Here is a 15,500-nt window from a genome sequence, read left to right as displayed (position 1 = left end):
GAGTGCTGTATCAAAGCACGTCTGTGGGAAGGAAAAAGCGTGGCAGAAAACGCTGCACAATGAGAAGAGGTGACCGGACCCTGAGGAAGATTGTGGAAGAGGGCCGATTCCAGACCTTGGGGGACCTGTGGAAGCAGTGGACTGAGTCTGGAGTAGAAACATCCAGAAACATCTAGCAGGAAATGGGCTACAGGTGCCACATGGTCAAGCCACTTTTGAACCAGAAACAGCGGCAGAGGCGCCTGACCTGGGCTACAGAGAAGCAGCTCTGGACTGTTGCTCAGTTTTACATGTCATTTGGAAATCAAGGTGTCAGAGTCTGGAGGAAGACTGGGGAGAAGGAAATGCCAAAATGCCAGAAGTCCAGTGTCATCTACCCACAGTCAGTGATGGTCTGGGGCGCCATGTCAGCTGCTGGTGTTGATCCACTGTGTTTTATCAAGGGCAGAGTCAATGCAGCTATCAGGAGATTTTGGAGCACTTCATGCTTCCATCTGCTGAGAAGCTTCATGGAGATGAAGATTTCCTTTTTCAGCACGACCTGGCACCTGCTCACAGTGCCAAAACCACTGGTAAATGGTTTACTGACCATGGTATCACTGTGCTCAATTGGCCCGCCAACTCTCCCGACCTGAACCCTATAGAGAATATTTGGGATATTGTGAAGAGAAAGTTGAGAGACGCAAGACCCAACACTGTGGATGAGCTAAAGGCTAAACGCTATGGAAGCATCCTGGGCCTCCATAACACCTCAGCAGCCCCACAGGCTGATTGCCTCCATGCCACGCCGCATTGAAGCAGTCATTTCTGCAAAACGATTCCCAACCAAGTATTGAGTGCATAACTGTACAAAATTATTCCAAGGTTGACTTTTTTGCATTAAGAACACTTTTCTTTTATTGGTCGGATGAAATATGCACATTTTATGAGATAGGAATTTTAAGCTTTCATTTTCTGTATGCCAAAATCATCCGTATTAAGACAATAAAAGACCTGAAATATTTCAGTTAGAGTGCAATGAATCTAAAATATATGAATGTTCAAGCTTTATCATTACATTATGGAAAATAATGAACTTTATCACAATATGCTAATATTTTCAGAAGAACCTGTACATGCTGCATGCATTATAAAGTGTTTTTAAAGTGGTTGTTCCAAGTGATCGCTTCTCAAGAGAATCAGGTAGAGAAAGTGTAAAGGTGTAAACACGGAGCTTTCATTTACACCTGTCATCAGTCATTGATCTAAATATAACGCCATCTCTCCTGCTGGAAGCTGTTAATCACGTTTCCCCGCCCAATCCCATCAGATTGGGGTCAAAATCTGAATGTGAGAAAAACTGAAAAAAAATAAAATAAATTCCTGAAACTGAAAATGGAACTAAAAAAAAAAAAAGAAACTGAAAGGAATTTGAATCTGAAAATCTAAAGCTGCAATAAAGAAAATAAATAAAAAGAGGAACAAGTATGTTAAATACTAAACTAAGTTATGAGTTTTTTTAAGCTGAGCGGAAGAATTTAGATTAGATTCTTATTATTTTATGTTTTCTTTTTTAATTTCTCAGACAAGGTAAAAATTTGAAATTCAATATCCCAATTTTTTTCAGTTTCAACTTTTTTTTTTTTCAGTTTCAAGTAACATTTATACGTTTACAAACATTTTGACCCCTTTCTGACTCCATAAAATACTTTTTTAAGGCATTAACTGAATGTTTTATGGTTAATGTTTATGTCTCAGACGTCTCTGGAATGAGACCAATGTTTTCCTGATTTTCTTCCTATGAAATTCCATGTAGAAATAAAGTAAGCGTCCAAATATTCTTTAAACTGATGGATGTAATTAGAAATCTGTTCAAACAGCTGCAGGAGAAATCCTTTTAACATCAAAATCCCAAGAGAGAACAGCAGAGTGTGACGGATGCCGTTTGAGCTCATCTCTCACGTATATAATTCTGTCAGGGAATCAGGGAATATGACCTCCGACCTCTGACACCTGCTTCCCAGCTGCTCCACATGGAGCTAAGCCCTCCTCTCTGCTTCAGCCAATCAAAGAGCATCTAATATAAAATAAACAGCCTTTCTCACCATCTAAGGAGGGGACCACAGTCTTTCTCAGCGCAAGCACCAGCCCCAGCGGAGAGCCGAACAGGAAGAAGTCGGTTACTTCAAAGTCAAACTTTCCCAAGGAGCCCCCCTCCAGCATGGTGCTGTTACTGGAGCGCCGTGATCCGGGTTCCCCATGGAGAACACTAGAGTGCAGGCTGCTCACAGAGAAACGGGGAAAGCAGACATGAGCGGGACTCTACAGTTCCTCAGATAATTTGTGCTTCTCTCTAGTTCACCTGGAGAGGAAGGCTTGGTGTTGTTTGATGGTGTCCAGCTCATACGTGGAAGAGTCGCTACGCTTGCGTGGAAGCTGTTTCTTGGGGTCGTCCGGCCCTGAGCTGCGCGGGATGTCTATGTTGCTGCGGCTAAGATGGCGGCTTCCTTCGAGGGATGGGGAGATGCTGTTTATGATAATTCCAGGAGAAAGGAGTTCTGTGTCCTGAGAATTAAAGATGGAAAGAAAAATAAATGAGTTGTACTCTATTTTTGTATGCTTTATCAGCTTTTTCCTAGAGAGATGCTTCAACCTAATGTCTTTAATTTTAAATCTTTGTTTTCTACTATATGCCGTTTTATCGGCAATGCAAGCAGCAAGAACACATTGAGATTCATGAGGGCCTTCAACAAAAAAAAATAACCTTTGCATTATAACATCACAAAGTTTCAGAGAGCAACAAAAATTACTAAAAAGATACATGTTTTAAAAGACCAAATAAAGAAGCTAACTGCTAATTCGACTTATCTTTGAAATAAGAATTTAAATTTCAAGGTCACCATCTCATATATCTCCAAAAAAACCTTTTCCTTCCAAACTAAATTTTAATCTGGGTGTTAACATTATCTCATATCTCACAAGTTATCAAAGATTATAATATAGACTCAAAATATTATTATTTTTTTGGCTCAGCTTTTCAGTTATTTTTATTCCATATATATATGCAGTCATATGAAAAACTTTGGGCACCCCTATTAATCTTAATTATTTTTATTTTAAAATATTTGGGTGTTTGCAACAGCATACATTAGTTTGATATATCTAATAACTGATGGACACATTACTATTTCAGTATTGAACTGAGGTTTGATGAAGAAAAGTGCAGTAAGCATTAAAACACACATTTTTTAAATCTTTTTCTGTCATCCATTTTCACGAGCTACATTTGGGCCTGATTACTGTCAAATATTTGAAGAAAAAAAAGGCAAAACAATCTGCTAAATAGTGCCTGTCTAACAACATGAAATTGACTAAAAGATCTGAAATACAACATATGATGTCACCAATATAAAAAGAAATTCAAAAACAAGTGAGAGAACAAAGGTATCTGTGTGTGTGGAAAGAGCAGCAAAGACATTTAAAATCCATCGAACCACAATAATATAAATAATTTATTTAACACAGGAGAGATTCAGTTTGTCTGATATACGAAGTGATGGTTTAATTGGAACAATCACTGTTATAAGGAAACATATGTAACAGGTTATATACTAGAGCTATAAAACTGGACAACAAACAGTGACTCAATATTTACATATGGTGATCTCTATGATTGTCAGTGATATTATTAAACCTTTTAAAGACTTTTCTTATATTTCTTTTAATTCAACAGCCCCAAACTAGATATATTTAATTTATCTTAAACATGAAACACAGTAAAGTCTAAGTCTAAAAGTTTTTTGATTTGGAGAAGGTAATACCTAGCCTTACAGTTTTCTACACTAAAAAAAAAATCGATCTAGAAATAAGTACAATTTTCTTAAATCAAGTTTATTTACCCTTAATTTTAGAATGTAATTATGATGATTTGCCAATGGATTGAACATGTTTACTCATAAAATAAGATAATTAGATCATATGTGCTTGTAATTTTTTTTCTTATTTTAAATGTCAATTGTCTTGTTCCATTGGCAAAGTGTCTCACTTACCTCCTCAGTTTAAGACAAAATGCACTTATTTTAAGAATCTGACTTATTTAGTTTTCTATTTTTTGCAGAGTAACCACTAGATGTCACTGTTTCCTCTTTCAAACTCCAACAGGAGGTTTAACCTTGATTTGGTTGTTTTTTATACCTGTATGTTGCCGCTATTTAAAAAAGAGTTTTATTCTCAATTAGTGTTTAGAAGAAAATATCTTTATCTAACTTACCTTCTGACCAGGCAAGTATGCCACTTCCTGGCCGGAAGACTCGTAGTTATGTTTAGATAACATGTTAATCTCCTAGACATTATTAACCACTGATCTCTATGTAAGCACTGCATTGCTGATAGGCCGTTGGTAGTACATGGTTCTGTGAAGTCACCAGCCACCATATTGGTACTCCCTAATTAGAATTGTCGGAATGTAAACAATGTGTGCGCTACAGCATTGAACAATGGTAATGTTCTCATCTTCAGGGGGGCTTAAGACTTTTAAACCAAAGGTAAAGCCATCAGTTTGACACACTTTCCATTTCATATCATCAGTACATTACTGTAATTTATGTAAAAAAAATAAAAAAAGTACATCACATTGCATAGTCAGTATGAAGTCTATAAATCATGTAATATAACATATACAAATCCATCACAATATTACAGGCATTTTTATGGCATGACTCCGTGAAATTGACTTCAGTCAATCAGCAATCCAGTGAATAAATAGAGATCAGTGTTTTTATGTCACTGGAAGCTGGGACTATCTGGTTCTAAATGCTAGAACTTTCTGGTAGATTGATGCTTTGCATGATCTCAAAATAAATGTTTTTTTATTCTAAACAAAAAACATACTTTTACCCAATAGAACAGACCAAAGCTGCCAGTTAGGGAAGTTAGTGTCAGAGAGATTAGAGGTTTACCTGGACGCTAATGGCGCTGCCCCGTCTGCTGCTGTTCTGGCTTTCTGACACCGTCACAGAGCTGCTGCAAAGAGCATCGAACCCCAGGATCCCTCCCACACAGTCCCCAATCACACAAACCTGTGAGTCAACACAAAACCAAACATAATAACTTCACAATTCAAACTGATTTATTCATGTATTTAAGTCAAATCCCTGAACACTACCACAGACTGACCTGGCCACTGAAAGATGCTCCCTCAGGAGACTTGATGAAGTCACTGTAAACCTGATTGGCTCTGAGGATAACTGCTGCCACAGCGTCTTGGTACTGCGGCGCAGAGGTAGCCAGGAGAGGCAGAGCAGCCAGCGGGATGTGGTCCTGGCTGCTGGACAGGCAGCTCTCGTCGTAGCTGTAGGGACTTAAACTACAGATCACGTAGGCGGGCCACTTTAGTTTTTTTCACACAGGAATTAAGATGTTCTACAGTGTGCTATCAAAATACTCATGACTCACTTGGAGACAAGAGAAAAAGCTTCAACACAAATAGCAGGACAGGGGACCATCCGGATGGCGATGCGCCCAAGAGCAGTAGGATAGTGGACCCTCATTACTGTCTCAAAAGCTCCACTCAGCGTGTTCACGTCTCCCTGTTTATTGTTCTGTTCGCCTGCAGACAAATAGGAGAATGTTTAAAAGAGTTCAGCCTGCTAAGAAAGGCAAAACCTAATTTAATGAATGTTTCAAAAGTATTTTACTAGGTTTTAGATCTCTGCCCTCAACTTTAAAAATACACGCTAGTGTTAATCATTGTAGCCACAGCTGCCGTGGGGCAGGAAGATTATATTAATTGTTCCTCAAATTATGGAAAATATTATTCCCTGGTCTGGGTGAATACTCAATTCTGATTGGCTGCAGGGCATCCATTAAAGGAGAAGTCCGTCATATTCAGAATTCAAACTAGCGAAAGTACTTTAAATATAAAATTACACATTGTTCAATAAATGATCAGTGTTTTTAATTAAGAGTAATTTTCATTTGAATGTGCTTCACTGGACACATCAATGTTTGTCAAAGAACACTACTGCCACCTACTGGTTTGTGACGTCACGGTGCGGTATCGGCTGTTGATCAAGTCCCAGTGCTGTATCTGGTGTTTGTCACAACGCGCTATTATCCAAGTCATCTTGAAAACATTCTTCTTCCAAATGTTGGCTACATATTACGGGTTTTTTCTCTGGCCAGAAGTTCGATGGCAAATCCTCCCTTTTCAAGTTGGCGATCCAACGATTAAACCGTCATGAATCGGAAAGGAAAAATAACTTCTTTTTTTTTTCACTTTTACTTGATGTATTACACCATCCAGCTGCCATGCACGTGGGCATTGTCAGTTTCACTATAGCTCTGGTGAATTTCAATGGTGAAGTCCTCTGGAAATCTTCAATAATTGTTGTTGATTGCAGATGTGTCTAGTAGTTCCCGTTGATTTTGCTTGTAAAGCGGGGAGAATGGCGCTAGGCTTACCGCACCGTGACGTCACTGCCGGAAGATGTCAGGAGGGACGTGTTACTATATTTGGGCAAAAATGGCCGCTACCAGACCGTGATGCTAAATTAATTAAATCACAGCAAATGTATTTGTTTTAGGTATAAATAATGATCCATTGATTTGTTCTTGCTGACCAGACTTTTCCTTTAAAAAGTGTTATAGGACACCTTTTAAAAAAGTTCCAGACATGACACTTAACATTAATGCTTTGGCCAGTGCCCGTTACATTGGCATCGAGCCACAAGTACACTCAGCCAACTCTTGTGAAAAACTTCAGACTATTATGGTTTAAAAAAAAACATTAAAGTATTCATAATTGATTCAATAATAAATTATTTTGTAAGTGACTATGGTATAAGCAGGATAATATCATTATCAGAGATGAATGGACGAAGTAATCTAAGCGTAATGGATGGTGGAAACACCTCAATGAATTTATGATGATGGACGTTTTGTCGAGTATTATTCTTTACATTAACTAATCTTATGATTTAGTAATTTATCTGTCATTTGTGGTTTTATTTGTCTTTATTACACTTTATGTAAGCTTTGTTTAAACAACCATCATTTTGCCTATTAAACTAGATGAAGTCCATAAAAGAATTTTCCATAAACAAACATAGGTACTGAGCTCGGATCTTCATCTCTTCTGTTACCCTTTGCTGGTGTTTATTTAAGTTCAAATAGATCAGATGTTCCAATAAGGCATAACTGATGCATTACAAAACAACAGTTTTAATCTTTGGTTTGAGAAAACAAATGGTTTTAAATCAATACACTGCTGTACCAGAGCCTGTGTCCAGTATGTTACCACCATGCAGGACCAGAATAAGGACATGGATTTTGGACGGCTGGGGACACTGCTGGGACGGGTCCTGCAGACAATTGAAGGGGAGATACGGGGGAGGAGGGGAAAATAAGGGGAGGTTAAAAAGAACTGATGGAGCATATATTTAAAGGAAAAGCCATAAATGAATATCCCACATCTCATAGCATCACATGTACTCAAGTTTAAACCATACTGTGTATATGGGGTAAGATAAGTGTCAAATAAAACATCTACATACACGTCAGAATTTGCAGATTAAAGTAAATAATGTAATTAATTTAAATACATTTATTACAACTTTGTAAAATACAAACACAAATTCCAAATGTACAAATACAAAATTCTGAATAGAAAATAATGCAAATCTCAAATGTATGAACACTAAAACCTTTTTAAAGTACAACTCACATGAGTATAAATCAGAAATTCACAGGTGAATATAAAAAATGTCTAGCTACAACTACTACATTTACGAGTAAAAGTCAAAAACAATCGACCAACACCAATAACGAATTAACAAGTAAAAATTAAAGTCTTATATTAGTGATCTGTGTTCATAGATTTGTATTTCTGTTGCTGCAGCGTTGTAACTTTTTATGACTTCTGACAAATTCTTACAAATAAAACATCTGTTTGTTCCTCATTGTTGACGAGGAACAAATAAAAATCCTTTTTTATATATATATATATATAATTGATTTTAATGTACAAATCCAGACATCTAAACATACATTTTAATGGCTGTTATCTAAACCCATACAACCCGTAATTTTTCATGCGCTGTGAGCAGTTATAAAATCAAATTTAATGAGGGATCTGAGAGGTAAGTCAAGGCAAAATGAAGGTGGTACAGAAAGATACACACAGCTGCAGGAAAATGTATAAAGAAATTTAAATATAGACTCTGATTGATACAAAAGGGAAATGGATGCAATGACAAAGAATATTAGAAACTAATGGTATACACAATTAAATATTAGTGAAATGAGGATTAAGAAGGTAAGACGGTGAGAAGAGCTAAGAAGGTTTAATGTAACAAAACATTTTTAAAATAAAGAAGTTAAAAAAGCACATCTCAAATAACAAGTGACAGCAAGAATTCTGACTTTTTTCTCTGCCATATTCAATTAATATAAATGTATTTTCAAGGATTCAGTTATTTGATTAACATTTTCAACAAAGTACAACACACAGTGCACATCATTACACAGATAAATATCCTCAATCTTTTATTTATTTTACTTGTGATTATTTTTTTTCTGCTCCCAGCTAATAAAATATAATTTAAATTAAACCAGTCAAATAAAAAAAAAATTGAAATCGAAAAAAATTGACTTTATAAAAAGCCTGATTTTGTAAATTTAGAAGGATACTTTTAATCTGACAAACACAGCTAATCCGAATCCATATTTTGAAAATTTAATTTATGATGTTTGACTAAGTCACATCATCGTACATGTATTAAATTTATCATAGATGCAAACATTACGGGGTAATTATACTCCACACAGTCTAGTATCACTTTATCGCAAATATTATTTACATTCTTCTTAAACCAGCATGTTCAGATTCTTTACTTCAAGCACTTGCTATAGATCAGTTTCCTATAGCTAAAAATCCTTCCTATATTTATATCTGTGGACTGCCTGCAGACTTTCACGCTCCTCTGATCACATTGGTCTAAAACCTCAGAACCTAAAAATGGACTGAGGCTTTACCCTGTCAGCAGTAAACAGTCAGGAGGCAGGATTTTACTTTCTATTTTTGGAGAAACACTAAACATAGCTGTAGTCTGCAGCTGGGGATGAATCTTTTTTTTAATGTAGATTTGAAAGAGACTTTGCCTACCAGCCCTTTATGATGCATCGATTTAAAAGCATAAACTGAAGTAAGAAAATACTGAAGGAACGTTACCTCCATCTGGGTGTCCTCTGTGATGCTGTACTCATCAGTAGACTCCTGATAGGATTCTGTTAGAACAGTAATGAGCTCAGATATTAATCATTTATGGCATCAGAATACAGCAGTTATTCTACGTTCACATCTAAAGCAGCAGAGGCAGCAGAAGCAGCTGGTTTACATGCAAAGTCAATGGTTGACGTTCATCAAGGCGCAGCAAAAGGTCCTGCAGCGCGTTTTGAGCAGCTGAAGCAGCGCCTCACGAGCTTCTGAGAAACAACAACAGCTGCTGCTTTTGAAGCAACTGGAGTTGGAAAAAATTTACTTTTGCTGCTCCACGCACCACATCAACCAATCAGAGAAGCTGATCTGGGAGCTGGCAGGGAGTCAGACACAGCGCTGCTGATGCAGAGCGCTGTGATCACTCCTCTGAAACAGTTTATTAACGTCTAAATTAACTTAAAATGCTGAAACCTGCCGGCAAAATATGTTCGCTTTTATTATCCTGGTGCTTGCAGTTTGGATTATGTATATGAAAAACGCTAAAAGCTACTTCCAGCAGGTGTAGGTACCAGATCTGCTCGGGTCCTGGGCATGCCAGTGACGTTACGCTACATGATTGGCTGAAAGTTGCCACATGGTGTAAAACGTTGTGGTTGCCCAGACAATGATAATAAAATCAGTGTGCAGAGTCGGGAGCATCTGTAGGGTTAAAGTTTCTGATGACCGATAAAGTTTTACCTGATCGATAACAAAACTGAAAAAAAAACTGTTTTTGGTGAAAAGGGTAACTCAAGGCAGTAGTGTAAAGGGGGAGTAATTCCCCTCTGGGATTATTAAAGTATGTCTGATTCTGTCTGAGAGCTGGTAGCGCTGTAGTTGGCTGTGCTGAGTGGCTAACAGGCTAGCGTCTTTTAGCGCAGTTAGCCATTTAACGCTACACTACTTTTGAATTTGTATCAACAACAACCGTTCGTTTTCTACAAGTAGAATTACTGTTTTATTTGCCTAAAATCTCTACGAAAGTAATTTTTTTTAAAGATTTCCTTCATGCCCTCAGATCTTAAAAAAAGTCTCAGCTTATTTTTATTCTTTTTTTATTATCACCTTGTTAAAAGGCAGAGCTCAGTCTTAGAAAGCAGTACTTTCCTTCAAGACTGAGAATGATTGTTTTCTACTTTCAGCTACATTAGATCGCCAAAGAAATGTAAAATAATAGCAAATATAGGTAATAATATGTTGAGACACCAAAGGAGATTCGATTCTTAAGAAACGGGTGTAATATAGTTTGTCCGAGTGGAATTGCCATATGTTGATGCCATAAGAAGGGGTGGGGCCCCAAGCAGATCTGGTACCTACACTGGCGCCAACAGTAGCGGCAAACCGTTAGGAGGCGACCAGGCCAGAGGCTGCTGTTGAACGGGATTCCCAGTGACAGAGCACTGCCGATGTACGGGGGTCTGAGCGGCTCCAACAGCAAGATAATATTTGAAGGCAGGATGATATTCTGGATGAATTGACTGCACAGATACATTTTTCTGGTGGACTTTCTCACTTAAAAACATTAGAACTACTTTTTACCCACTGATCACAGTAAATTTGGCTGCCATTGCTACAGGCAAAGAAAGGATAGGGTAGCTCCGCTCAACGTGCGTCGGACCCATTTTCCACCACACAGCTAGAGCAGCAAAGATGCTTCAGCCGCGTGTCAGAACTAAACTTGTACAAGTATGAAAAATTAAGCATTATGCGCGTTTTTGCTGCTTCTGCTGCTTGCGGTGTGAACGTAGCATCATATCAACTCTGATGGTCATTCACCTTGTGATTCATCCACTTCTATTGTTTCTATCTTGTCCATGAGATCATTAGAGCTCCACTTGGTGATTTCCTTGGAAAACATCTCCTCGTTATCAGAAAGGTCCTCTGCAAAACATCAGCAATAGCTTGCATGTAACACAAAATCTATGTTTTATGTAGATTGCGGTTAATTTTCTTTTGGATACATTTAGATTTACTTTAAATTCAACTCTTACCACCGCAAGAGCAATACAGTTATTTAGTTAATAATGTTAGAATTGCTTGGCAGTGGTGGCTGCAGCTCTCTTTTAAAAAATGGGAGGCTCAATGGTTTTAATTAAATCGAAACGTCACATATTACATTAACAAATGGAGCCTAGGCAGAAGTTCAACTGAAGAAACTCATTTATCTCCTACATCCACCTGCGACACAGCCAATCAGCTTTGAAACACGTCTCCATGAAAGCCAATCAGCATCCAAAGCTCATCTTAAAAGGCCTCCGATCCGCACTTGTCTGCTCGTAGTGCGCAGGCTGCGGATGCGCTGTCTGACTTCATTCAGATGACACCGTTTCATCCCACCTCCAGCCTCTCCTCCACCATCGTAGCTAAAGCTTCATCAAAGTTTAATTCCTCCCAGACTTCTACTGTGTTCCCTGTCTCATCTCAACCGGTCTGGCAGAAGACCACAATGTTGAGCCTGGTTCTGCCAGAGGTTTCTTCCCAATGGGGAGTTTTTCCTTTCCACTGTCACTTCATGCTTGCTCATCATGGACAGGTTCTCTCAACATGTGTTATCCAACTGGACTTCCATCTTCCAGGTCCCTGAGTGAAGCTCTAGTATCAGCTCACGCAGTCCACTGGATCTCCCCATAAAGCTCAGCAGACCATCTCGCTAACCAGCAGTCTACAGACTGACCAACTTCATCTATCTCCACTCCAACACCAGTTTCAGGCCTGGGGAGGAAACAATCCTATTCTTTAGACCTGTTCATGCATATCTATAAAAATACAGCGCTATGTTTCCTGCCGAGGTCTGAGCGCCAAGGACAAAGTAATTGTATCAATAAATTCCAAATTTCTTTTTTCTTCATGTGAGTTTTTTAGATTGAAATGTTTAAAAACACATAACAGATTTCTACAAGGGGTGAGAATAGCTGTTTTAAGGCATTTAGAAATAACTTCAAAAGCCACAGCATGAGTTCTAAATAAATTATCACTTTTCCTTCTCGACTCGTGAGGAAAACCTCCTCGCCGTCTGGAAGCTGTCAGTCAAAAATCCTTAATGTTTGCCAATCAGCATCGAGCAGCCTGCTGCACCACCCGCCCCTTAGACTGACATTTCAGACTGACATGCAGCATCCTGCTTCTCCAGAGCGGATGGGATTAATGCGCAGCATACATTGAACATATTCAATGCAGTTTAATCACTACATTTATGAATGTTATCACTTTATTCTCAAAATAACAAAAAAAAATCTCTAACCTAGCACTAAAACTCCTTTGTACACCAGAAACATGAAACGATAGGAAAAAAAAAAGATTATACCCGTATTTTCATTGTTAGTTTCGAATTAAAAAAATAGAGTAAATAAATGATACATGGATTTAATAGAAATGCTTAAATAACATTGAATTTAATTAAAAATTACTAATTTTGCTGCAGCAGAGGCTGTTTTTTTTATTCAGGGGTAAGATTCTAAAGCAGTTTATTTTTTCATTCCTTTTTAATAATATTTCTTCGGAAGCATCTTTCACTTTCCTTTCAATTAACAAATATGCACAATTATTATGCACAATATTAAACACCTAGCATTCCTTTTTTGTGGTGTTTGGCATTTCAATGTGTGCAATTTAAGTTTTATTTACAGTCCATCCACGATCTGAGACCTGCCTGCTTTTATGTGCAGAACAACCCTTTGAAAAATGTGCACAGAAGTTTACTAATTTTATTCTACCTTGCCTGAAGTTCCTAAAACTGAAAAAAGAAAGAAAACGTATTTAATTCATACTCATGGGAAGGGATTATATTCTTCAACTTTTTCTATAGTAGTTCATCAATATTGGAATCAGTGTTGTACAGTCTGCTTTGGGCAAACTTAAAAAAGGTGGTAAAAAAAACAAAAAACTGCAGCCTGCTTCAAGGTGCTTCTGTGAGCAGAGACCTAATTTATGGAAACTAAGGAGCATCTTCTGAGAAACATAAAAAGAGTAATTTTCCACTTTGAAACAAGCATCAAAAAGCCCCTCTAAGGGCATGCATCACAAACACACACAACTTGCAAACTTCCACTTCAATTAGAATTACCATAATTAGTAATGAGTAGCTCCCTCCTGCTTTCAGTTTAGGATGTTTCAATTTAATTATTTATAAAATATCAATGTTAATTGATATCCCACACCTCTACACTACAAAAATGATCTAGAAAAAAGTAAAACATTTATTCAATCAAGTGTATTTACCCTTAATTTGAGTATGTAAATGGGATGATTTGCCAATGGAATGAGTATTTTTACTCTTATAATAAGATAATTAGATAATATGCACTGTAATAAGACAATGCAATGTTTTTTCTTATTTTAAATGTAAATTATCTTGTTCCATTGGCAATGTTTCTAACTAACCTCCTAAATTCAAGAAAAAATGCACTCATTTTAAGAAAAAAATGACTTTTTTAGATTTCTATTTTTTGCAGTGAATTTCTTCTCTAGATCCTGAAAACTGATACGACAGCTTAGTGCAGATGCTGCTTTTATAGTGATGTTTACCGTGAGCATCGAAGAACTCATCATCAGTGCTGTCGTCAGAATCCCGAGCAATGCTCTGCATCCTCCACTCTGAAATGCTTTGGTGAGACGGACTTGCTGCAAACATAACAGGGTTATTTCAATTAGCCGTTTTCACCAAGGAGCAAGTCTTGGTTATACTGTAATTATGGGGCCAAAATGGTAGCTTTATGTGAAGCAAGTTGTGCTGAACTGTCGCAGCAGAGAGAGGCTGTCTGTGAGCCTGTGGTCAGGGCAGCATGTGAGCCTGCGAGCCTGCGCAAGGGGTTACAAATCGCGAAAATACACATACAAATCCTTCTAAGCATTTGTGCATCTCACGCGGCAGAAGAGTAGCAAAAATCACGTGTGTAAAGAGAGCCAACCGAAAAACCGCTTGACTTGTAACTAATGATTTGTCTGTATTTCTGGGTCTTGAAGCGAAAATACTTCAGACACAAGTGTCTCTGTGTGTGCTTACAGATTGATCTACAGATTTGTGGATTTTTTACACATTTGCAAAACGGATTACACACAAGTAGTTTTAAACATTTGCAGATTGTTGTACAGACACATAAATCTCCTCACACATTTACAGATTTATTTACACATTTTCAAATCCCCCTGCACACGCACAAATCGAGATACAGACACACAACTCTCCACACACATGTGCAAATATTAAAGCTACCATTTTGGCCCCATATGTAATTAATTAGATAAAATTAATTTAAAAAAAGGAGTAAAAAATCTGGAAGCAGGATAAAACGTAGGGAGATGAACTAACTTCCTCTCTTTGATGACCTGTTGGACGATCTAGAAGACGTGGACCACTGCTTGGTGAGCTCCCCTCGTGTTTCCAGAGAGTCTCCAAGCTTTCCTCGTGTTCCCTCGGCCTCTGCAGCCAACCCCAGGTTATCTCCTGCCTGTTCCTGCTCCTGGCCTGCAGACGAGCCATTGGTCTCTGCCCCGCCCTCCTCACTGAGGCTGTACTGGGCCATCTTCTTGGCCAAAGCTAACTGGGTTTCCAGCTCGAGCTGCCGGATGTCTTCGATGGTGAGACCATACCACTCGTCCTGCCAGCACCACGCTTGCCGGTGGGCTCGGACCATCACTTTACGCAGACCTGAAACAGAAATTCATCACATCAATATAATTTGTTGTTAAAAATGTTTGTAGCAGAATATTAGATGGAAATTAGCATTAACTTTTGTGCATCACATCATCAGCAATCATTGTTTATTAATATGGCTAATCCCACTGTTAAATGAATAAATTTATTTAGTTAGAGAATACGAAGAAGAGAGGATATTCTCTTACAGTTTTCTAGTTTCTCATCCTAGAACTGACCAAATACTATTTAAGAATGTAGCAGCACTGGACCCTTCTCTACCAGTTCATAATAAACCTGTTAAAGCTTCCCCTGGTCTCTCTGTTTGGTTTTCTGCATGTGGGTCAGATCTTATAAATAAATCATGACAAAAACAGATAATGTGCAAATGTCTAATCTCGTAATGTTTTGACTTTATTCTCATAATTTTTACAACTTTATTTTTATAAAGTTACGACTCAATTCTCATAATGTTGACTTTATTCTCGTAATTTTAGGACTTTATTCCCGTAATTTTACGACTTTCTTCTCATAATTTTTATGACTTTATTCTCAATTTTTACAACTTTACTCTAATGATGTTACGACTTTATTCTCATAAATTTTACGATTTTATTCTCTTAATTTTATGAC

The 15,500-nt window shown here is 37.7% G+C and overlaps 1 protein-coding gene across 3 annotated transcripts in view; it reads right to left on the bottom strand.

The window, feature by feature from the left end:
* The window catches only part of LOC119784778 (membrane-associated phosphatidylinositol transfer protein 2-like), a 110,849-nt gene that overhangs the window by 18,511 nt on the left and 76,838 nt on the right, over positions 1–15,500 (bottom strand). For all 3 annotated transcript variants that reach the window (XM_038287009.1, XM_038287010.1, XM_038287011.1), the window contains exons 6-15: positions 14,544–14,882; positions 13,760–13,855; positions 11,012–11,116; positions 9,209–9,264; positions 7,253–7,340; positions 5,434–5,587; positions 5,155–5,344; positions 4,938–5,057; positions 2,342–2,544; positions 2,085–2,260 (exon numbers count right to left, since the gene is read on the bottom strand). In XM_038287009.1, the coding sequence (XP_038142937.1) occupies positions 2,085–2,260; positions 2,342–2,544; positions 4,938–5,057; positions 5,155–5,344; positions 5,434–5,587; positions 7,253–7,340; positions 9,209–9,264; positions 11,012–11,116; positions 13,760–13,855; positions 14,544–14,882 (1,527 nt within the window). The remainder of the gene's footprint in view (positions 1–2,084; positions 2,261–2,341; positions 2,545–4,937; positions 5,058–5,154; positions 5,345–5,433; positions 5,588–7,252; positions 7,341–9,208; positions 9,265–11,011; positions 11,117–13,759; positions 13,856–14,543; positions 14,883–15,500) is intronic.

This window comes from Cyprinodon tularosa, unplaced genomic scaffold, assembly GCF_016077235.1.
Source record: "Cyprinodon tularosa strain WSP-4 unplaced genomic scaffold, ASM1607723v1 ctg233, whole genome shotgun sequence".
Classification (NCBI taxonomy): Eukaryota; Metazoa; Chordata; class Actinopteri; order Cyprinodontiformes; family Cyprinodontidae; genus Cyprinodon; species Cyprinodon tularosa.
This window is presented reverse-complemented; position numbering and strand designations above follow the sequence as displayed.